This window comes from Lemur catta, chromosome 2 (genome assembly GCF_020740605.2).
Source record: "Lemur catta isolate mLemCat1 chromosome 2, mLemCat1.pri, whole genome shotgun sequence".
Classification (NCBI taxonomy): Eukaryota; Metazoa; Chordata; class Mammalia; order Primates; family Lemuridae; genus Lemur; species Lemur catta.
In genome coordinates, this window is record NC_059129.1 from 47,580,486 (window position 1) to 47,606,568 (window position 26,083).

A 26,083-nucleotide genomic window follows, 5' to 3' on the forward strand; every position below is an offset into this window, starting at 1 on the left:
ACATAGGCTTTTTATTTATAGAACATTTGTGAAACTGAGAATAATATAAAATACAATTATTGTATTACTGTTTTAGATACATCCAGATGCTGTGGGCTCAAAGGGGAACTTTTAAAAATAAATGGGAAAAAAGTCCCCACTGAATTATACACTTTAAATGGGTGAATTGTATGGCATGTGAATATTTTAATGAAGTTGTTTAAAAAAATGGAACACATGAAATATAGAGATTTTAAAATTCTAAAGCAGATGTGAAACATCAAGCAAGAGACAGGGTTTTGTGGCAGAGCTGTTGGCTAGATTAGCCAACCCCTAACCATGACCCTCAATTTCTTAGCCAACTCCGCTAGGGCTGATAGTATGACCCAGCCCTTCCTAATAATTCTAAGTGGAAGTTGGCTGGGTAGGCTTCAAATAAAGCTTTGGCTTTTCCTAATAAAAAGGGACAGACTTGGCTGGTAGAGTTCTTTATCCTTTTATCCTTTTGTCCTCCTTTCTGCCTGAACACAGACTTGGTAGTTAAAGCTGTAGCAGCTGTCTTGTTTCTCTGGGGCAAAAACACACGTGCAAAAGACCAAGAAAATTGCAGAGATTATGGAATTGCAGAACCAGTATTGGCAGCCACCTCCCTGTGGACTTTTTGTTGCGTAAGACTGAAACAAACAAAACTAAAATAAAACTAAAAAACATTTTAGAAATCTTTCTCAATGAGATATTCTGTTATTTGCAGCCAAATGCAACCTGAATGTAAACTCCTTTGGAATAAATGAGCGTTAGTAACAAAAACAAATGTTTTGGGAATGATAGTAAGAGGAGTGATAAAAAACAACAACAAAAACAAATGTTGTCAAGTCTTGGTTGCAACATTTCATGGAAGTTTCTATGATTTACAGCCTTAGGAAACAAGGATGGGTTGAATCAGAAGATATGATGCCATCTCTCATTTTCGTTTTAAGGCCATAGGAAGCTCTGTAGGATCATGTAACAGATTAGAATCTTCAAGGCGGAGTTTTAGCACCAGTTGCGTCACCATACTCATGATGGAGAGGAAGAGGAAAAACTCAAACTGTACTTTGGTTTCTTTATTTCATAAATGAAGACAGTGGGAGCAGCTAAAGCTCTAGAACTACTGTAAAACATGGAAGCTAAAAAGAACCGTTAGCCATTTCTAAACATTAAACTGTATAGAAAGTCTCAACATTCTTGGCTGGTGTTTGGTTACAGTAAAAGAATAATGTGGCAAAGCTGGTAATGTCATAATCATTGAGGGACATGGTTTCAGGCATCAGAAGGTGACAAGAAGAAAGAGGATCCTTAACATTAGGTCTTAAGGGCTGCAAGAAAAGAAAATCCAGGGAGAAGTAAAAGCATATTCTGCATTTATCTATGTAACCAATACCCTTTCCAGGGAATGTGATACATTGCTGAAAGAGGCAACACAGCAGAAAAATTAAAAAATAAATTCCTCAGCTAGAGTTAAGCCCCTGAGTATCCAGAAAAGTCACTGAAAGGAGTCCTTGAGGGGCACCAACCAGTCCACCATCATGATCATTTTTCCTAGGAGAAAGATTCAGAAATAGGAGGTGGAATAGTTTTTTTGTTTGTTTTTTATCTCAGTGCTTCTGCTCATTCTTAACTAGATATACGAGAATGTTTTGCTCAAGTGCCTCTGTGGTTACCAGTTTACAAAGAGCTAAGCTTACAAAAAAAAAAAAAGGGAGAGAGAGAAAGAGATACACTGACATCAGGTGCTACCAAGATGCACCAACAGCATCTTAACAAGGTGACAAAATTGGGCTCCTGGGGAAACAGTCTTCAATTTAAGGGTACCTGGGGAATATGAACATTTTCAAAGGTACATAACTGCTTTGGATTAATTCAAGAATTAACCTTAAATGACTGTGACCCTTCATCAGTTTTCAGAATAGCTTTATTCAATTAATACTCAGAAATTATATAAAAGCAATTTGATGTATTAAATTTGTAGAAATTTCAATTTGCTGAAAGACCTATCCTCTTAGCTCTCATGAGAACAGCCACATTTCTGTGACTCCGTATGGCCTACCCTGGGGCAGCAATATATAAAACATCTGCCAAAGTAAAACCAAAGGAGGAGGATGTTGACGCTTTTCATTCATTTGATGTTCCAAGGTGAACAATTCTGGTTTTTAAAACAATTGCTTAAATCACTATTGGTGAAGTATTTGTTTTAGAGGGATCTTAAACAACAATTCTGGATAATTATTAAACATAGGTTTATGGGTCAAATGGGGCTCAGATCCTCTGTAAAAATGTCTTCTTGATAGCTTAATCTTTGAAAACTAAAAGGATTCTTTTTTCATATACTCAGCTGTATTTTATGATGACTAGTCGTCAAGTTCTCCAATTACTCAAGAGAGATAAATGGTTGGCATGTGAGGTAAATCACACACACATACACACACTCTGTCTCTCTCTCTTTTTTTTTTTTTTGGCATTTAACCTTTCAAAGAACATCTGAATTCTAGCACCCCTCCTGTAGTTTTAACACACAACTTAGTTGCCATAGCAATACTCTCTGGTCTTGAAATACCTCTAGGATGAAACTGGTTGAGGCATATTTACCATGTCCCCAAATGGTTTCGAGGCTCCAGGATTTCTGGCCCCCTAAGCATTCACACAGTTCAGACTCCAGCATCTATTGGGAACCACAGATACAATTTTTTATTCTGTGATTTTTCTGGGAACCAGAGCTCTGAGTTTGAGGGTAACAAGGGAAGACTTTAGTGTGATGCAGATAGGCTCAGAGAGAAACAACATTTGGTAATAAATCATGGATCAGTGAGACAAGGAAGAATTCCTTGGTTCAGGGTTGTGGCAGATGACACTCAGCATGACTGAAATGAAGCAAATTTTGTAGAATATCTTTCCAATTTCAACTAGAATTATAAGCAATCTTAATCCAAGCTAGAAGATCCATATATTTAGATGTTTGTTGTATTCTTCAGACTATAAAAAGGAAATTTCTAGCTCTCTAGATTGCAAAGAAGGACGTCTTAATGTAAACAGATGTACTGCTTGCCCGTGCAGCCCTCAGACAGAATGAGATGGAAACGGCACAGAACAAGCAAGACAAGCATCCCTACCTGTGTTAATGTCAGCGTCTAACTCCAGAGCTTAATCTCGGTCATTTGCTGGAGATGCCAGATCTTTAGCAGTTTCCTCACATACACTTAGATCAGATACACTGAGCAAATATGATGTCCAATTTAGTTGATAAATAGAGTTCCCCTTAGTTGCACTAACATACTATGTTGTCAGTTCAGTCAATGAGTGTTTATTGAGTACTCACAGCACAGAGAACCATACTAGGCACTTGGAAACCGCTGCAAAGACTCAAGTCCATCACAATGTTAAAAAATCACTGTCTTGAATTTGAGATTATCTGTGGTCCTACTGGAGATTGAGGGTTGCACAGACATAGAAAATACTCAAATAATTATAAAACGTTATTTGAGTCATTAGCTTCAATTTCTTTCCCCACCCTTATCAACTAAGCCTTCATCTGGAACTATGAAATAGGAAAAAAATTGAATATTTTGTGATTCCTCTCCTTTTTCTTTTCTGTGCCTATCCTTTGGGAGGGAAGTGGATGAGCAATAGTGCAGGAGGGTGGTAAGCAGTAGGAAGAAGGAAAGAGGTTTCTTTTTCTTTTTTTTTTTTTTCACTCTGGCAATGGCTATTAGAATTTTAAATACTTATATACTGTGACCCTAATCAGCTCATGGAACTTAATCCTGTAGAAACAAAAGCACCAATGTGGATGGATATATGTTGAAAGATACTTATTTTCACATTATTTGCAGTGATTGAAAAAAGGAAATAATTCTATTGTCCATCAAGAGGGGAATGGTTGAATAAATCATGATATATACATACTGTAGAGCATTATACAGTTATTAAAGGAATGATATATATATACACACACACACACACACACACACACACAGAGACATACATACACACATCTTTTGACTTAAGATATAACCATGAGGCACTATTAAGTAGAGGAAGTTGCAGAATATTTTTATTAGAATGATCCTAGTTTTGTAAAAACACCACTATCTTTATATATCTATATATCTGCTTATATATTTCCATAACTATGGTGATGGTAATATTGGTTATTGAGGTGAGATAGGCAGAGAGAAGATTGGGAAAAATTGTTATGGTTTTCTTAAAACCCTTTATAGCATGGTTTCAAGCTTTGTCGTAAGCCCATGTTACTTTGTACACTCTTAAGAAAATTTAATAAAGAATTATTTTTTATTTGCATAGAAAAAAAAGAGGTCTTGTTAATTTACAAACTGAATAGATAGTCTAGAGTTGGTTGTAGCTGCACCATAGTGAAAAGGCAGTTGAAGCTGGCATGGGCTTAACAGTTCACAGACAAAGAAAAATATGACAGATAAATAAGGACCATGGTGGCATATGTAATTTTTTTTTTTTATGGATCAACATGCTATTACTTCTTTTAACTTATGTTTAATAACTAACTACAAAATACAAACTGATTTATGGTTCAGACATTCTGTACCAGATTAACTTTTATAAGTGGTAGAATTAGAATTGTTTTTTCTTACTGCAAAATAAAAATAGCTTTATTCCCACAGAAATTATGAATACCCATCAAGAACATACTTTGGGCTAGACCCATTTTGTCCTAACATATTGCATTTATATAATATTTTCCAAGTGAGGAACTAAAGATATTTTTGTGTCATTAACTCCTTAATACAACACCCAGAGAGATGACAGGTTTATTTAGCTGCATCTATCTGACTATCTCATCTTTGGACAGCCTACTTACTTATAATTAGGTTTGTTACTTAAAGCATTATGGATATTTTAGTTATACTATTGCACATACCAATTACAAAACCATAATTTTCAAGCCAATTTAAAAACTGTTGACTTAATTGACTATCATAATTAGAGTTTCAACAAAGTGCTGCATTTATTAGCTGAAAAAGACTGGGTGATAGGTACGCTTCATGCGTAGTATATTTGATTTCTCATACCAGCCTGAAAACACTAAAAAGGATATCATGATTAAATAGAATGATAATAAGTCTTTTTTTGTTTGTTTTTTGTTTTTTTTTTTGGAGACAGGGTCTTGCTCTGTCACCCAGGTTAGAGTATACTCATAGCTCACTGCAACCCCAAATTCCTGGGCTTAAGGGATCCTCCTGGCTCATCCTCCCGAGAAGCGGGAACTACAGGTATATAGCACCGGGCCCAGCTAATTTTTTAATTTTCTGTAGAGACGGAATATTGCTATGTTGCTCAGGCTGGTCTCAAACTCCTGTCCTCAAGCAATCCTCCTGCCTTGGCCTCCTAAAGTGCTAGGATTGCAGGCATGAGCCATCGCACCCAGCCAATAATGTCTTAAACTAAGGTGACAGAGGAACTATAAACTAAGACATTTAGGTAGATTTGGTTAGTTATTATGACTCTGGTCTTTTTATGTGGTCAGATCTCTGATGATTCCCTGTGATTTAAATTTTAATATTTTTTAAATGGCATGAAAATGATATAATTACTACTCAATTATCCACTTTTAAGGCACATTCCAGGTAATTTCTCTTTTTTCTCTAAAATAAAATGAGTACCTTTTGCTGTGCCTATAAACCTAGCAACAACAAGGATAAACTCTTTTATTTCCCAGTTATGTTGCCAGGGGAAAGAGAAAGAAATGCAGAAGAGTGGGGAAAGAGGTTCCTATTAAATGGTAAGAACTAGGACTCTCCCTACGGTTTCTTCTCCAGAAGCTGGTTGGGTCAAGGCAGGTCAGGAGCAGAGAAGGCAGCTTCTAAAGGTGTGAGGGGCCCCCCAGCCTGCCCCTCCTCTCCTCTAATGGTGCTGAGGAAATGCTGGGATGGGGCTGCGGGAGTGGGATGGGTTTGGCAGTTGGTGCTGAGTAGAGAGACGGCAACAGAGCATCTCAGGGCTGGTATTTCTAAGTTACCTCCCTCACCTTGCTTCTTGCTCTCCCCCGCCTCCTTTCTCCCTCCACACCGGCCTCCTACTTGCTCCTGCAGTCTGCCAGGCATGCTCCCCCTCCAGGGCCTTGGCACTCTGCCCGAGATGCCCATCCTCAGGATCCGCAGAGGGCTTGCTCTTCCCACCCTTCAGGCGCCGCCCACACACCACCCTTCCCAGTGCAGCCTCCCCTGACCACCCAATCTAAAACTGCACTGTGGATCCACCCCTGGGTCCCTCCTGATTTTCCCATAGCATGTCTAAATCTCTGACATGTCACCAGTCGTGTTTGTTCACTGTTCGTCTCCCCCCATCCCCACCAGCATGCCAGCTCCGTGAGAGCACCGATGTTTGCTGATTCAGTACTGGGCCCCTGGTGCCTACAGTAAGTAGAGCCTGGCACACGGTAAAAGGCTTAGAAGATTTTGTTGAATGAATGAAATAGCGGGACAGAGAGATGGTCAGAGATCATGTTTCAGTTCACCCTCTGCAGTATACCACAGGGTACTGGAACCTGACTCACTAGGAGGGTTAGGCTCCCACTGACTACGGTTAGGCCCACGCATTTTCTGTCAAGAAACACGGCTCTGCTTGCCTGCGTAACTACAGGGTAAACTCTCAGGAAAGGAAGAAATGGTTTCTCTCTATGAAAACAGGCAAACAAAAGAAATACTTATTCACAAAACAATTATGTCCTCTCTTAGGAATAAAGAATGCAGTGATCAAGATATTCATGTTTGAGGCCTTTGCCAAGAGTGAAGAAACCGCAATTGCTACAGCTGGTACCCCATGAGATGAGCCCCACTGCAGCCAGAGCGAGAGTCTCCAGGATTTCCAGCTCTCCTCTTGCCCAGATGGGAAGTGTCAGTCACTCTGCTCTATAATACCCTCCCTCTAGGTGTGGATTCGGAATCGCTGGGCTTCTTCAGATACAGTGACTAGGAAAGCAACTCAGTCATCACAAGCAATAGAAGCTGTGGGTCAAATGTCACTGACTAATCAACCTGTCATTGGTCAATTACCTATCCCCATGAAGAGGTGCCACTGATCTAGTTTCCCATCAATAAATGTCTATCTGGCCACATCAGCTACTGCTAACCACAGCCTGCCAAGATATCTAGCATCGTCCACAGGCATTGGTGGCTAAGAAATCTCTCTCCCTTTCCTCTTAATAATGTCACAGAAGAGGCAAATGCAGTTCCTGACAACATAATGTTGGTTTCACAGAGACGTGTCTCTTTGAACGCTCAGCCAGTTATACAGGGCTTCAATTGCATGGATTTTCTTACTGAAAAAACAATAGCTGGGCTTAAGGAAGTTGGAGGCTTCATACTGTGCTGAGATACACAATTCTGTCTTTAGTTGTATTCATGTTCTCATCCCCTCCTGAGTGAGGAAAAGAAAAATTGCTTGGGGGAACCATTTTCATTCCATATTTAAGAAAACCAAATGGGCACTATTCTCTCTTGCCTTAAGCCCCAGTGACACTCTATTCTCGAGTCAGATTCAATATCTCTGATTCTTTGGGTAGATCTAAAGGCCACGGTGGCCTTGCCACATGAAGAGGCTGTTTGTCTCCCTCTGAGTTGTCACCCTGGCACTGACCTCGTGAGGTCCCTGCTGGATCTAAAATTCTAGATTTCCTACAGTATTTCCTGTAATTTCCCTCCTATCTTGATGTTAAGGAGGCTGTATCAGAAGGTAATGGAGAGGAAGGAATTCAGGAAGATGCCCATGTTTTTGGCTCAGGCACACTGGATAGTTTTTGGTTTAGGCATAAGAGAGCTGCAACTGAATGAAATGACTTGAGCAGGGAGGGGGAGGATAATGGAATTCCATTTTAGATGTCTTGGTTTAAGGTCTTGGTTTGAGATGCGCACACAGCACTGTTAGATGGTGGCAGTGGTGGAGAGGGGGGCCCAGGGTACCAGGTAAGCAAACGGAATACAGAGAACATTAAAAGAGGGTAGGCAGAGCTACTAAGCTGCCTGTTTGCTTCAATCTTCATTGACAGGGAGACTGGTCTTCAAATTAGAAATGGCAGAACAAACATAATAAAGAGAAAATTGAAGTCCCAAATAGGTGAAGAGAAAGAGAGTATCTAGTCAATTTAAATGATTTCAAGTCTCCTGACTCAGATGAGTTACACCCCAAGCCTGCTGAAAGAAATTGCAGATGTAATCTTAGAGACACAATTGGTAATCTTCAAGAAATTGTGAAGACTATAAGGAGTGTCAGAAGACAAAAGAAGGACAACTGTTTTCTGGATTTTTAAAGTGAAGAGGGAAAGATTGTAATAGGAAATATATAGATAAGTTTCTAATCATCAATGGCAAAAATTCTAGAATAGCTTATTAAATAGATGGTTTGTGAGCGCTTTAGTTAATGCAAACAGCTGAGAAAAAGGAAGGAGTGTTGTTTGCTGTTTGATGGAAGTTTATTTGTACTGGTGGCTTTTCCAGACTGACGTGGCTTGTCTCTTCCCCTTTCCTAAGCACAAAGCGAGTTGTTTGGCCCTCAGTATGAACTCAAGGCTTCTCTATCTGTGATTTGTTACCTATGGTATTAGCCTGTGATGTGGCCCTTTATAAAATGGGGTTGACAATTTAAATGAAGAAATCCACAGTCTGAATTCTCCAAGAAATCCAGCATCAACTAACTCCTCAGGGTGTCCCAGGGACCTGGCAAGGCTTTAACCTCTGTGGTTATTGGCCTAAACACAGATAAACCTTTGCTCATTAGAATCCTCCTACGTTATCTTTTGTGCTATTTCTTCCTTTATACATGCCGACTTTCCTATACATGCTGTTGTTTCCTAGGAACAGGAAACAACAAAGTAAATGTGATGGAGCATGATAGGGGGAAGGCAGTCATGTCCTGCCAACACCTCTACCCCTGGCAGGCTAAGATAGAAATATTTATATATATGTGTGTGTGTGTGTGTGTGTGTGTGTGTGTGTGTACTTTAACATTATGTTTGCATTACATTTTTACATTAGCCTCTCAAAGGTCTTCTTAGAATGTTGAAAAAAAGAAGAGGAAAAAAAAAAGCAGCCTACTCAAGACCCAGATAGCTTTCTTGAACTAAAAGTACAGTCACGTGCCAAATAATGATGTTTTGGTTATGATGGTGGTCCCCTGAGAGTATGATGGAGCTAAAAAATTCCTATTGCCTAGTGATGTCATCATGTCATAGAACAATTACTTTGTTTTAAAAAATTATAGTGTAGCCTGAGTGTACAGTGTTTTTAAAGTCTACAGCAGGGTACAGTAATGCCCTGGGCCTTCACATTCACTCACCACTCACTCACTGACCCACCCAGGGCAACTCCCAGTCCTGCAAGCTCCGTTTACGTGAGGTGTCCTACACAGGTGTACCACTTTTTTTTCTTTTATACTTATTTTTACTGGATCTTTTCTATGTTTAGATACACAAATACTTAGCATTGTGTCACATTATTTACAGTATTCAGTACAATCATATGCTGTACAGGTCTGTAGCCCAGGAGCAATAGACTATACCACATAGCCTCGGTGTGCAGAAGGCTGGACTGGCCAGGTTTGTGTAAGTACACTCTGTGATGCTCACACGACGGAATTGCCTAACTACGCATTTCTCAGAACATAGCCCTCATTAAGCCATGCATGACTGTACACCCTCTGGCGGATGTTACCAGTTTCATGTTTAAAAATGATACAATCCTATAAATCAAGCAAAGTTAAAGTTCCATTCTTAAAATAAAACAAAAAGGAAAAACAACAAAAAACCCAGATACAAAGATCACTAAGATCTTTTAGAAACAGATCTCATATTCAGATGTTTGGTTCATATATAGAGTCATTTATTAAAGTCAAAAATGATTTTTCATTCTATATAACCCCTCTTGGCATTACCCTAAAAGTCTCTAACCAAGACAAAATGGGACTTGAGAAGGAGGTTTGCCATACCCAGAAAGAGGCCTCTTACCAAGTTCCTCCACGAGTCTAATTCTGGTACCTTCCCACCAGAAAACCCAAACAAGCACCCTACATTTCACTGTCATCTCCTCTCTTTATACTCTCACTCCCTTCTCGCTATTTAGAGCAAAGAACAGTTTCCTCACTGGAGTTACTGGGATCATTTTACCAAAATAACAATTTGTATGTGTATCTTCCATCTTCTACATAATGAGTGCGATGCACATTGTCTGGGGAATGGACACACTTGAAGCTCTGACTTGGGGGGGGGGCATGGGCAATATACATAACCTAAACTTTTGTACCCCCATAATATGTTGAAATTAAAAAAAAATAAAGCTAATGAATGAGAAGGAATCTTCTTACCGTATTGACCCAATCATGTATGGCTGTGCCAGCTGAACCACAATCGCACCGCTTCCTAGCTGGTGACATGTGTAGCCAGAATCCCAATCATAATTCTTAGTGTCCCCATTCAGCAAGGCATTTCGGCTCCGACTGACTCCTTCAATCACACTGGCACAATCAGAAATTGTTGCAATATTCTCCATGGGAACTGTGAATCCAAACACAAGATTTGGCATCAGGATAAGGGAAGCCAAATATATCTCAATAGTGTACTCAGAACAAAATTAATTAATTGCTATCTCAAATCAATGATAAAAGGGAAATTAGAACCTCTTGATTATCTTAAGATATGAATATATTTTCCATGCTAAATAGCTTTAAAAAAAAAGTTGAACCTAAGGTTGAAACAAACCAAACCACATGCAGCAATTAAACTTAACATAGTTTATTCCAAAGAAACATAATAGCCCATAAAATATAGATTGGATAAATACATTATAGAATATTACTATAATGAGAAACTACAATTGAGATTAATGAATTACAGCTATATATAAATGGGTGAATTTCAACAACATAATATTGAGTAAAAAAAGGAAGGGACAGAAAAACAGAGGATGAGTTCATTTTTACAAAGTTTTTAAAAATTCTACACTTAAAACTACTTTGTTTAGGGCTATATACATAAATGTAAAACTAAAAAGGAAATCTAGGGAATTATTACACAAAACTGAAGATAGTTTGGGAAGATAAAATCTTAGGAGGGCTCCCCACCAAAAGGTCTGAACATTAACTGATTTCATTTCCAGGAAATACTGGTCTCATTCTGTTTCTGAAGCTAGGTGATGTGTACATAGGCATTTGTTTTATTAGTCTCTAAGCTGCAGATATTTATTACATCTATTCTTTTGAAAATTTGTTTAAAGAAATATGATAAATTCAGAATTTTAGAATTCATGAAACAGGAAAGTGATTCAGAACATGGTCACAATCCCTTTTCAGAATATACAGTTGCCCTTAGTTGTGATTCTTTTATTTGTTTACCATTCTGTGCATTGCAACACAGATGCTCTTTCCTTCATTCATGAACTATTGTATCTTGAAAAACTAGCTCTGTTTTTATTCTGAGTCTCTATACTTTCAGTCCACATCAACCTGCTCACTTACAAAAGTCAAAAGCTTCCACAAAATGATGTCTGTCCACTATGACATAGATTCTCTAAATACTGAGAAGAGAATGATAAAAAGCAAGGGCCTTTTAAGATCCCTAGGATCCTTTCTGTGCATTTAAAGCCCAAATCTACAATTTTCTTCAGACATTTAAGTTATTTAACGAAAATCTACAATTAACCCTAGCTACTTATATTAAAGATCTGTAGTTTACTTTAGATAATTTAAAAGTGGATTGAAAAAGAAAACAACAATTTCTTGTTAGATATGTAAACTTGTACTTTTCAGTATAATAATAAACTCTATCAAAAGAAAAAGGGTGAGAATTACTACCACCATGCCAAAACATTTCTAAATTTATAATGATGTGGAGCAAAAAATTCTGTTACGTATCTTCTAAGCAATGCATTAATTTTCCAAGTTGAACATGCCTGTACTTAAGCCCTCCTCTCATATGCCTTTGCCAATTGCTGTGCTCTCTGTAGATGAGGAAAGCCACCCAAGATAAGGAAAGAAAGGGAGGGAAGGAGGGAGAGAGAGAGGATAGATTTTCTTGTGGCGAATCCCTTGATTATGAAGCTTAACTTCACAGCAAAAAGAAAAAACACAGGTGAAATTGCCTGTAAGGACAGTTTACTGGCACAGAAGGGGTCAGAGAGAAGCTCACCATGACTTTAGAAAGAAACAGAGGTGAAAAGGCTAAGACATGGCACCTCTATCTCATGGAAAAGGGGCTGTATTCTTTGATTTGGGAGACAGAACTTAAGGAAGTAGCAGAAGATGTACAATACACTGAGCTAAAACCAGGCTGGTGGCTACTACCTGTAATCCCAGCTACTCAGGATGCTGAAGTGGGAGGTTTGCCTGAGCCCAGGGCAACATAGCGGGGCCCCCAACTCTAAATTTTTTTTTTTTAAAAAATTAGCTGGGTATGATGGCACATGCCTGAAGTCCCAGCTACTCAGGAGGCTGAGGTGAGAAGATCACTTGAGCCCAGGAGTTCAGGGCTGCAGTGAACTATGATCAATGCCACTGCACTCCAGCTTGGGCAACAGAGAGACTCCATCGCTTAAAGAAAAAAAAAATTGAGCTGAGATGTAAGATAATACTGTAGGTAGGTTATGCTGCAGTAAGAGACAGGCCCCCATTCTCTCAGTGGCTTAACATAGCACACATTTGTTTTCACTCACCCCACGTATTCAATGATGATCAGCCAGAGCCAGGTGGCTCTGCTCATCGTATCACTCACAGATCCCAGGGACAGAGGCTTCATATTGACATGTGCTTCCTCGATCACAGCTACAGTGGGAAGAGGGTAAGCTGGGCACTGGTTCTTAAAACTCTTCCCCAAAAATCACACAAATCCCTCTGCCCACATTTCATAGACCATCGCAAGTCACATGGCCTTACCTAACTTCAAGGGGACGAGAAAGCACAGCCCCGCTATGCACCCAGAGGAGGTGCGCAGGAGAAGCAACGGAGCATTTGGTGAGCAATATCAACATGTACCCAAAACATGAAACCGGGATGAAGGAACAGTCACTAGACAGATAAATCTGGTCATTTGTTTAAAGTATATAAAATATTTCAATGAATGAATATCCCAAAATTTATATATCTAGTCTCTTGCAGAGGGACATTTAGATTGTTACCATTGTTTTCTTTGCCATTACAAACAAAGGTATCTTCTTGTGTTCCTGGGTAAGAGTTTCTTAAAGGAATACCTACGATTGAGATATCTATAGATCTATATGTAAATATATATGTTTTTAACACTCACAGCTATGAGTTACCATTGAGTTCCCTAGATATTGCCAAATTATTCACTGAAGTGGTTGTAAAACTTAATACTCCCAACTCATTGCTCCACATCCTCCCAATTCTTGGTGATGTCAGACAGATGACTGTGAAATGAGATCTCAATGTGGCTTTAGTTTTTCATTTCTTTGTTAAATGAAGTTGAACATTTCTTTTTTTCCTCTGAAATCATTCTCAATTCCTCTTCTGTAAACTGCCTATTTTTATCTTTTGCCTATTTTTCTATTATCTAATTGATCTGAAGGATGCCAATGCTTTGTAGGTCAATGTATTGAGCTAAAATATTTAATCTTTTCCTTTATGATTTGTGTTTTTCCTTTCTTGTTTGTAAATTCCTTCCTACACCAAGCCCATTAAGATACTTTCCTACATTTTCTCTTAAAAGTTCTCATGTATTTCTTTTCATGTTTGGTTCTTTAATCGATTCAGAATTTATTTTTGGTATGCTGTGAGATAGGGATTATTTTCATCTTTTATTTACAGGGATGACCAACTTCCCCAGTACCATTTAATGAACAGTCCATCCTTTCCCCCACTAATTTGTTACATACAAGGTTTTCATATTTACAGGGATGTAAATATGTATTTGCATATTTATATTTCATATGTATTTGCATCTCCTTTTAAAATCTGTATTCTGTTTCACTGATAGATTTGCCCAGCCTGTGCCTTTACCAGGCTGTCTTACTTACTATTAAATATAATTTTATGGTAATCTTAAATCTTAGCGCCTCTCCTCCCCCTCCTTTTCCTTATTCTTTTTCTTCAAAATTGTTTTATACATTCTTGGCCCTTTCAGGAAAATTTTCCATTTTGTTTAAGTTTTGAAATATACTGACATAAATATTTTCATAGTATAGCCTCTTTCTCATTCCAAATATTGTTTATTTGTACCTTTTCTTTCTTTTTTGATCTGTTCTACACAGGTTTATCTATATTATTAGTGCTTTCAAGGAACCAATGTTTGGTTTTGTTGATTCTTTATTTCCTATTTTATTAAATTCTTCCTTTATTATTATTTTCTTCCTTCTGCTCCTTTGAATTTACTCTATTTTTTCTCTACGTTGCAGTAAATGCTTAATTCATGAATCTCTTTTCTTATAAATGTATTTAAAGCTAATATTGTATTTTACTTCTAACTCCCGTTTTACCTTTAAAATCAAGGTTTGATATTTAGTGTTTTGAAAAGTGCTGGTCAGGTATTGTGTAGAATATTCCACAATTTGGGTTTGTCAGATATATAGTATTTTAAAAGTTGATCACTTCTAAATATTTTCTAATTTTCATTATGATTTTTCTTTGACCCATGACTTATTCAGAAGTATGCTGTCAACTTCCCAAATAAAACTTTTTGAGTTATCTGTTACTGAGATATATATATTTTTAGAGACAGGGTCTCATTCTGTCACCCAGACTAAAGTACAGTGGCTCCATCATAGTTCATCGTAGCCTCTAACTCCTGGGCTCAAGCAATTCTCTTGCCTCAGGCTCCCGAGTAGCTGGGACTACAGGCATGAGCCACCAAACCTGGCTAGTTTTTCTTGTTTTTTTGTAGAGATGGGGTCTCGATATAGTGCCTAGGCTGGTCTTGAACTCCTGGCCTCAAACAATCCTCCCACCTCAGCTTCTCAAAGTGCTGGGATTACAGGTGTGAGCCATGTGTTACTGATTTTTAATTACATTCAGCCTTGTTACTGATTTTTTAATTACATTGTAATGTGAACAAAAAAGTGTGGTCTGTCTGATATGACTGTAGAATTTGAGATTTGTTTTGTAGTCTAGCACATGGTTAATTCTTATTAACATTTGATAAGTGCCTTAAGAGAATGTGTATTATCTAATTTGGGGGATATATGGTTCTATATATGTTTATTAGCTCAAATTTATTGTATTATTTAAATCACTTATATGCTTACTAATTACTGGGAGATGTCTGTTAAAATCTCCTGCTGTGACTATAGATTTATCAATTTATCCCTACAATTCTGTCAATTTCTGCTTTACATATTTTGAGACCACATCATTTCAAGTGTATCATTTTAAATTATTATATCTTCCTGGTGGGTGGAAACTTTCATAATTATGTACTGTTGTTCTTTATTCCTAGTAATGTCTTTACCCTAATGTCTACATTGTCTGATGTCAAATAGCTATAGCACCTTTACTTTGGCTACTATTTCCTTAGCATCGCCTCTGTATTTTTCCAGTCTCTTGTAAATAACATAATAGATTTTTTAAAAATTCAGTGTCCTTGTCTTTCAACTGGCAGATTTACATGACTTACATTAATTGTTATTACTGATATACTTAGATTCAGTTTTCTTTCCATTTACGTGTTTTGTTCTTTGCTGCTTTCCTCACCTTTCTGTCCACTCTGCTCCAGTTTTCTCAATGGATGAATAGCTTCTTTTGTTTCCCCTACCAGCTATCTCTGTTGATTTGGTTTGGAAGTTATATTTTACATTTCTATTCTTTTACTATTCTTAAATTTTAGACAAGAATACCAGCTTTAATAAAGCCTAAAATTTAAAATGACATATTCCTTTCTCCTGAACAATAAAACAATCTTAACACTTATTTTGCAATTTAAACACATTTTATTGACACATAATATTTATACTTATTTATGGGGCACATATGATATTTTATTAGATGCACAGAATGTACAATGATCAATGTTTAAGGTATGTATCACCTCAAGTATTTATCATTTCTATGTATTGGGAACATTTCAAATCTTTTCTTCTAGCTATTTTGAAATGTACAATATATTATTGTTAACTATAGTCACTCTGCTCTGAACTTTAGAACTTATTCCTTCTATCTAACTGTATGTTTGTACCCATTAACCAACACCTTTTATTTCCTCTCACCCACCCTTCTCAGCCCCTGGTAACTACAATTTTACTCTACCTCCATGAGATCAACTTTTTTAGGTCCCACTTATGAGTGACAACATGTGATATTTGTCTTTGTGCCTGGCTTATTTCACTTAACATAATGACCTCCAGTTTCATCCATGTTGCTACAAATGACAGGATTTCATTTTTTATGGCAGAATGGTATTCTGTTACGTGTATGTACCACATTTTCTTTATCCACTCATCTGCTGATAGGTTGATTCCATCTCTCGGCTATTGTGAAGAGTACTGCAATAAACATGGAGGTACAAATATCCCTCTGATAAACTGACTTCTTTTCCTTTGGATACATACCCAGTAGTGGTATTGCTGGATAGTATGTTAGTTCCATTTTTGAAAAATCTCCATACTGTTTTCCATAATAGCTGTACTAATTTATATTCCCACCAACAGTGCATAAGAGTTCTCCTTTCTCCACATCCTTACCAGCATTTATTTTCTGTCTTTCTGATTATAGACATTCTAACTGGGGTGAGGTGATATTTCATTGTAGCTTTGATTTGTGTTTCCCTGATGAGTAATGATGTTGAACATTTTTTAAGATATTTGTTGACCATTTGTATGTCTTCTTTTGAGAAATATCTGTTCAGGTCTTTTGCCCATTTTTAATTGGATTATTTGGGAATTTTTTTTTGCTATTAACTGAATTGAGTTCTTTACATATTCAGGATATTAACCCCTTGTCAGATTCATAGTTGCAAATATTTCCTCCAACTCTGTTGATTGTTTCCCTTGCTGTGCAGAGCTTTTTAGTTTGATGTAATCCCATTTGTCTATTTTTACTTTTGTTGCCTGTGCTTTTAAGGGTTTTATCCAAAAAATTCTTGCCCAGATCAATGTCATGAAGCATTTCCCCTCTGTTTTCTTCCAGTAGTTTTATCGTTTAAGTCTTTAATCCATTTTGAATTGATTTCTGTGTAGGTAATATTCTATTTCTTAAGCTGGGTGATGAGTGTGCGAGTGTTCCTGCTCGGCACACTTTGCATATACAGTATTTATGTTCTTTTGCACATATGGAATATGGGTTTTTCTTAAAAGTTTCACCCATTTTTAACACTGTTTTTATGAAAACCAGAAAGATGGTAAGCCTCTGAAAGGATAAAACCTTTAATGATTACTTGCACGCTGATATCCTCCGTAGACAACTTGGTCTCACTAGTTGTCTTTGTTACCTCTCCCTTAGTTTGTCAATTTTCACCTACACTACACCTTACTGCTTCAGAATTTTATCCCCAGATAATCTGATTCACTTAGTGTGCCAACATGAGGGACTATCACAAAATCATTATTGACATGGTTTCAAGCTCTTTGGGAAACAAGGATGGGATAATCACTCAGCATTCCTTTTCTAACGACACATGTATTAATGCAGATGGATTTACTAAAGAATATTCTTTCAGTATCTAACATATTTTCTAAGCAGAACTGCTCTAGTAATATCTCCCTCTGACCCTCTGGAATCTTGAGGTGGTCCAACACATATGCTATGTTATAGGGATCCTGTATCTGTACGCTGGAGAATAGCATACCATGGTTGCCACTTGATCTCAACATAATTATTCATTAATGTTTATTAGTTAAAGTCTGTATCTACACAGAGACTGGCTATATCAGTGAAATTTGCCCCAAGTCCCAAATTTCCTTTCAAGAAATAGCTTTGGCTGGAAATCTACTAACAGCTTGATAATCAACTCTACTATCTACTTCATAACGTATTATACAAAATCAAAGGATTGCCACTTTTCTTAATTCTCATTTCTACTTTTTGATAATGAGTCAAATTAAGAGTATAATAACTGAATGATGCCAACAACTAGAAAGGAGAGAGGGACCTGGGCACAAACCCAGTGGATTTACCTTCTGTAAATCACTGAGACGTGACAATAATTCTAGCACTGTTCCAATTCTTAATATTCAAAGGAGTATTTCAATCTGATCTAACCTGACAATCAGAGATTTAGAATGTGAATTTCATAACGGCAGGGATTTTTGTTTCTTTTTTTTTTTTTTAGTGCTGTATTCCCATTGTCAAGAAACAGTGTCTAGCAGATAGTTGGTGCTCAATAAATATTTCTTGAGTGAATAAATCAGACCTGGACAATGATATTTATGTAAGGTTGTGGCACTCAACCTTGCTTAATATAGTTCCTTAACAAAAGCTAAGAAAATATAAAAGTTACTGAATAAAGCAGAAAAAATTGCTTTCTCAGTGAAAGTTTTCTTAGAAAAGTAAAATATGATCAATCTCAGGGTCTTGATCTAAGCATTAAAAAGAAAACAAATATGCCCACGGCAGAAGAGTTGCTATATAAGCATTACACACACCCTCTGCTCTTTCAACTTCTCCCCTAAAAGTTTGTCCCACATACAGAGAAGCTGGTCACTCTTGGTAGACTAAAATATTTTCTGACAGAGAAAACATTTAGTGGGGCAAAGGGAAAGGAAGAATACAGATAATAATGCAGCTTTTAAAGACTATAAAAGGTCTTTGGGCCTGAGGGGGAGAAACATCTGCCTTAGTCACACTATAGGAGTTCTGACAGAAAAAGGTTGTCCTAAATGTCACCATTGGGTTTCCTAACATATATAGGCTACTTCCTCCATTTCAGCAGGAAATAATTCTGTTATTAATTCTTCCTCCTAGAAATACAAAGCTCAGCCCACCTAATCGGACTGCCTAATAATTACTCAATGGTTTACATAAGTTCTGTGGTCTTTTTTACAGGGAAAAATTAGAGAGTGATTCTAACTGACTGCAATGCACAGAAGGTTCCACACTGTTTTTCTTCCCAAAGGGACTGGGCCACGCCCCATTTCTGAATGTTCATTATCATCTTTCATATGCGTCTGATAAATTTATTAAAAACACCATCTGGATGCAGCTCAGCTTTGTGCTGTATTTCTAGTCTTCCAGTTTCCTGCCTTGTCCCACTGGAATTTCTGCCCCAATTTGTGTCACTTTGTTTACAAAACCATACTGCCAAAACCCAGCATCTTGCGGCTGTCTCTTTCTGCTTTTCCTTTGCCATCCTTCAGCTACACACCTATTAAAAAAGCCTGTGCTAGGAGCAAAAGGCAAAGGGGAACTGCCTGGGCAGAAATTGCTTTTTCCCCTCTGCGCACATAGCAATTCTGCTCAGACAAATTTAATTTGCTGCTTCTGAATGCAAAAGTTGCATGTTAACAAAGTGTATACATTTTGCAAGCATATGAATATTGGAATGACTCAGACTGTGGGGAACTACAGAAAAAGTGATCTGAAAACAATTTCACTGCTCTCCGTTCTTACGCAGCACCAGGGGTAGCCAACAGCTTGCCAGTAAATTTAATTCAGGAGTAATAAATTTTTAAAAAGGCAGTATTACTTCACTAGGACATGACCTGAGGGCCACCTGTACCAGCTATATCTAAAGATAAGACTGACATGTTATTTAACGCTCTCCAGATATCACCTTTGAGGAGGATGGGGAAAAACCCACTTGAAGCAGATTTTTAAAAATGAAATAACACTTCGCACTTACAGAGGACTGTCATCTTCAAAAACTGTGCTTGTGTTGGGCTTTATTCAATGTTTCCCTGGCTGTTTTCATTACAAAATTGTTTTCTAACAGCACAGTGGTTCATGCAGCAAACAAGTACTTAATAGTCTCAGAGTAGATTGTTTTCTATTGCCAACATTTTCACAGAGATACAAAAGATTTCCTGTTCAAAAAGATAACTAAGACTATTGGCTTAAAGTCACACCTAGATATTCCCTCACAGACCTACATTTTTTTTCCTAAGGGGAAAAAACCCTAGAAGTCTATATCCCCAGGCCTATACAGGAACTTGCTGCTGATCAGGCAAGCTTCCAGTCTAACTGCAATCCAACCTTCTGTCAAGTTATTCAAAAGGAAAAATATCCACAGCTGCTATGTCTTAACAGCTGTAAAGGAACAATAGCTAATTAGAGAACAAGTCTATCTTTCTTGGAAACTCTCAAAAATCTGCAAACAAATGTGTTCTATACCATAGATATGTAGTTACATTAATTTCTAGTTTTATCTATCAGGTTAAGAAAAATCACTTATCCATCATCTATATCATCACATCACCAAAGAAAAATCATTGATTAATATATGGCATGTAATTTTTAAACCATTCCTTTCCCAAAGTTTCCCTCAGCTCCCTCTGTGAAAAAGCTGCTTCCTAAAACACTTCTAAAGGATTCAGTCTTGACCCCCTCACCATACCTGCAAGGGAAGCCCATGGGAAGAAACAAGGCTGTGCATTTTGAATGGTGGAGCCCTTTTCCCTGAGCCTCTTTTCCTTCTTTCTTTGCTTTTTGTTTTGTCTCTTTTAATTACTATTAATCTCAGTATTCTGATCATTCCTGTTCTAGCTCCAATTTTTACATCACCAAGGTTGCCAAATCACACTGTATCTTTAAGGCCTTTGACAATCACACTAGGCTCCATTTCAGCCAGTGCAGGAGGAGGTAACAGTTTTCTAAACTTCAATGTGGTTCCCCCCATCCCCTACCCCTCAAACACACGCAAACTTTATGAAGCTATAGCTCTAAACACTTCAGAGGAAGTGGACCTCTTTTTAGAAGATGAGAAATCAGAGATGGCTGTCCCTAGGGACAGAAGTAAGAGGGCATAGTGACAGTATATTTCAAAGATACAAGTTCACCAGGGTCAGCAAATTCTCTCTCTCCTCATGCTAGGGCATTTGAAGGAAAGCACATGCCAAAAATAATTGTAGTTTACTCTTTTACAAGAGGTCTTCAAGAAGATCCCAGAAAATGTATCTTATGAAAGAACTATGCATGGATTTCACATTTTTTTTGTACCAAAATAATCTCATACTAACTTGTAGTATGTGTAAACAGGATCTAATTTGAGGCACTAAGAAGGATAAGACAGCTGTTTGAAAAGAGCCCCTACAACAGCAACACGATTTCTGCTGAAATTGAAGCAAGAACAAACACCAAATGTATGGTGAAGCCTGGGTGGAAGAATGGTGAAATCTCTGATGCTTTATGAAAAGTTTATGGGGCCAATGCCCCAAAGAAATCAGTGGTTTACAAATGGATAACTCATTTTAAGAAGGGACAAGACAATATTGAAGAAACAGCCTGAAGCAGCCGACCGTCTACATCAACTTTCCGGGAAAAATTAATCTTGTTTTTGCCCTAATTGAAGAGAACCAACGATTAACAGCAGAAACGATAGCCAATACCACAGACATCTCAATTAGTTCAGCTTACACAATTCGGACTGAAAAATTAAAGTTGAGCAAACTTTCCACTTAATGGGTACCCAAACTATTGTACCCAGATCAGCTGCAGGCCAGAGGAGAGCTTTCAATGGAAATTTTAAACAAGTGGGATCAAGATCTTGAAGAATTTCCTTGAAGAACTGTAACAGGAGAAGGAACATGGCTTTACTAGTACAATCCTGAAAACAAAGCACAATCAAAGCAATGGCTACCAAGAGGTGGAAGTGTCCATTTAGAGCAAAAGTGGACTAGTCAAGAGCAAAGGTCATGGCAAAGTTTTGGGGATATTCAAGGTATTTTGTTTGTTGAATTTCTGGAGGGCCAAAGAATGATAACATCTGCATATTATGAGGGTATTTTGAGAAAGTTAGCCAAAGCTTTAGTAGAAAAAGACCTAGGAAAGCCTCAACAGACAGTCATTCCCTACCATGACAATGCTCCTGCTCATTCCTCTCATCAAACAAAGGATAATTTTGCAAGAGTTTTGACGAGAAATCATTAAACACCACCTTACAGTCCTGATTTGTCTCCTTCTGACTTCTTTTTGTTTCTTAATCTTAATATTAAGGGCACCCATTTTTCTTTAGTTAATAATGTAAAAAAGACTGCATTGACATGGTAAAATTCCCAGGACTCTCAGTTCTTTAGGAATGGACTAACTGGCTGGTATCGTCACTTATAAAAGAGTCTTGAACTTGATGGAGCTTATGTTTGAGAAATAAAATTTATATTTTTAATTTTTATCTTTTATTTCACTTTTCCATGAAATTTTTGAAGTCCCCTCATATGTGTAGTTTAACACTCCTGCAGTTTAAATGTTGGAGGTTTTAACTGAGAAAGTCCATTCAAAAAGGCCTTAAAGAATCAAGCATCAGATGTTTAGCAGCAGTAACCCCTACAGTATATCAAAGAGGGATTCACTCTGTAGGCAAGATCTTAAAATTGGAGGACAAAGGCATTTCCAGGTGTAAAAAAACAAAAGATATTCCAACATCTAGCTCTGTGTTTGAACTAATAGGCAATATCTCATTGGGGTGACTTTTTTTCTTTTCTCTGGACAAAGCCTGTCAGGGAAAGAGACTCTACATCTACCCCCTAAATATACTGATAAGTTATTCAAGCAGACACATAGAAAATAATACCCAACATAAAAACAGTAACTGAAATTGGTTTCGCAAGTTTTAGAAACTTTTTCTCAAAAAAATTAAAAAGTTATAATGTAAAGGCCATCTTTTTTCTATGAGCTGTATTCACAAGGATTTATGTTTCCTATGTCCTAAAAGATGAAGAAATCAACAGTTATTTTTGTTCTACACTACTAGTTTGAAGGTCTTGTCAGCTCACAACAATTTTGTGACATAAGAACAGAGACGTCACCATAGCTTAGGGAATATTTCTCATTCACATTGTGCAGAGAACAAAGGATGTACAAAAGGTAGTTAAAAGCCCCCCCAAAAGAAGTGGTGGTTTATTTAATACTTTTTTATAAGGAGGTTTTGGCGCTTTCTTAAAAAAAACTATCCCTTTAACAAAGTAGCAGCTTTTCTTTTCTTTTTTTTAAGCTGGAGGCTGCATCTGGTTCAAACCTTAACAATTTCAAGTCAGATTGATTCTGACTTAAGTCTTAAGACCTTGAGTCTTAAGACCTTGAATAACGTTTCTTTAAAATGCATCAATAACTATAAAATTTGAGTTTTTCCTAAAAGTAATACCAAAAGTGAGGTGTTCAAACATTAAATGGAGCTCCATATGTTATAAGGCAGCGGTCCCCAACCTTTTTGGCACGAGGGACTGGTTTCATGGAAGACAATTTTTCCAAGGACCCAGGCTAGGAGGATGGCTTCAGGGTGATTGAAGTGCATTACATTTATTGTGCACTTTCTTTCTAATATTATTACATTGTAATATATAATATCTCTCTGTTAATGATAATCTTTATTTGCAGCTGCTCCCCAGCACTAGCATCACTGCCTCAGCTCCACTCAGATCATCAGGCATTAGATTCTCATAAGGAGCCCACAAACTAGATCCCTCGCATGCACAGTTTACAGTAGGGTTGGTGCTCCTATGAGAATCTGATGCCACCGCTGATCTGACTAGAGGCGGAGCTCAGGTGGTGTTGCGAGCAATGGAGAGCGGCTATAAATACAGATGAAGCTTTACTTGCTTGCCCGCTGCTCACCTCCTGCTGTGCACCCCTGTTCCTAATAGGCCACAGACCACAGTACCAGTCCATGGCCTGGGGACTGGGGACTGCAATTGTAAAGAAAATGTCCCAATCAGATCTATGGCAAATATGCTCCTACAGTTCTACTTTGTCATAAACTTCCTGCCACAGCCTTTGGCGGTAGGGAGAAAAAGGTTAGAGATAATACCAAATTCTCATATGTCTTAGCCCCTACAAAACATCCTAGACTGAATGGTGTGAGAAGAAAAGAATCTCTGAGGATCTCACGGGAGCTGGATTGGAATTTAGAAGAAACATATGGGTTAAAGTGAGTTTGAACTTCTGAATACTGAGCACAGAATTGAGACTCCTTCATCAAACCACACAGGATGCCTGAGTGAACAACTTGCCTCCCTGGGCACCCTCCCAGTTCTAGGCTGAGGCACCAGGCCGTGAATAAACTGGGCAACCCCCTGGGTGTGACTGAGGCAATGCTACCTGAGATGTGAACTCAGGAGACCTGAGGGAATCTGGCCACCCAGCTTCAAAGGCAGCCAGAATCTTCCAAGTCACCTGGGACAACCCTACTCATGCTGCTGAAGTGTTATAAGAAAGAAACCTTGGCAAAACATACGATGCACACTACTTTCTGGAAGCCAAAGTTAGTCTAGATTGAGGAAACAGACTCATGCTATGTTTTTCAGTAAACTTACAGGGTATGATGAAAAAGTCTTGTCTAAAATACAATAAAAGGTAATTTAAGAACAGCCTTTGGCTACTGTTTTTAATTCTTTTAATGGTCTACACTCAAAACTTTGGGAAATGAAAAATGGATACAAGTATTTTAAAATCACACTTCATTATAAATATTTTTGCTTCTGCCTGTTAAGAAGTATCTCATTTCTGCGTTCTAGCTCTCTTTCATCACGTCTACGTACTTTAATTCCGAGAGGGGGAAATGGCCGCTCTCCCCTTCTCAGATTCTGCTGTAAGGTCCACTGGACAAGGTGATGGACTGAAGGCAGGTACCAAAAGAACTAACCTCAGTTCTGTAAATGGTTTCCTAGGAAATCTCAAGGAGGCCATTTAACCATCCTGTGACTCAGTTTCTCTATCTATAAAAGGAATAATCCGTTCTTCTCCCTACCATCTTATGAATATTGAGAAATTTGAGAGTTTCAGAGAAACATAAGAGCCAGGCTTGGCACTTCCCCAGATATGGAGTGCCAGGATTTTCCCCGTGTGGAATAGGGAGGTGGGACCAGCATTCAGAAATCTGGGTGTTACATGAGATAGGAGACTTATTCTCATGAGCCACCTTATACTTATAAAAGGATAAGGGACAAATGAAGGAAGAACCAATAACAATTCTACTGACCTGCAAAAAACTATTAGCACCTGCTAGTGTAATACACAGCTGGCAGTTTCAGAATAACCGAGAAAGCAGTTCCTTCTGGTCGATATTTGCTAGGGACAGCAATTTCTGACCTACTGAATCAGATCAAGATCATCTGAGCCATTACACCAAAGAAGCCTCTTTGTGCTAACAGTACAGTGGTTGGGGTGGTCTCTTTTCATTAAACAAAGGGGTCTGCCCACAGCCTGCCTTCCATGATAGTCACTGCTTTGAGGTTTCAAGAGCTATCACAAAGGAATGAGCAAATCAAAACACATTAAACAAATCACAGACACAAATGGGCTTATAATTTATCAGTGAGATAGACAGTGAAATGCCATGTGGCTGCCCCACTCTTCTTGGGGCAAAGCAGGACGGAGAAGAAAGAGAGAGGAGAGAAAGAGGGAGAGAGAAGGTTCCCTACAGTATTTAGATGGTCTTCAAATGTTCATAATTTCCTTAGGGTGTACTCGTTGCCAAGTTGACAGATGTTGCAGGAAAAACCTGTACTATTCTGAAGAAAGGCTAACCTTTCAAGAGTGGAAGAGGGGGAGGAAGGCAGCCCATCCATTCAGTGAAGAGATGACATTAAACTGGACAGCAAACCACCCTTAGCATGCTGGATATTTGAAAGGTTGTGTGATAACACTGCCAAAGAGAGCTGTCCTGGAAGAAATCTCATTTCACTATGGTTTTCCTGGCCACGAGTTTAAATTAGTTTTTAAACTAAATATTAGAATGGCCTAGACAAGTAAATTATTATTATTATTATTTAGATCACCAAGACTCCAAGTGATAAGGTACATACACAACACTCCCTTAAGGGAAGTCATGGATATGCCATTTTACATTCTCTCCTAAGTGTTTACCTACTGTCTTTTTCATTCACTCTTCCTTCTTGTAACACACACACACACACACACACACAAAGAAACAGGATTTCAAAGCAGACTGCCAATCCTTTCATCCCAGACTTCCCAGCTGGGTGCAAACGTACGCAGCTCTTCTGCTTGCTCTGTTAGA

At 38.0% G+C, this 26,083-nt stretch overlaps 1 protein-coding gene across 2 annotated transcripts in view; it reads right to left on the reverse strand.

The window, feature by feature from the left end:
• BTBD9 (BTB domain containing 9) overlaps positions 1-26,083 on the reverse strand; it is a 386,230-nt gene that overhangs the window by 91,159 nt on the left and 268,988 nt on the right. For both annotated transcript variants that reach the window (XM_045541884.1, XM_045541885.1), the window contains exon 8: positions 10,345-10,534. In XM_045541884.1, coding sequence (XP_045397840.1) covers positions 10,345-10,534 — 190 coding nt within the window. The remainder of the gene's footprint in view (positions 1-10,344; positions 10,535-26,083) is intronic.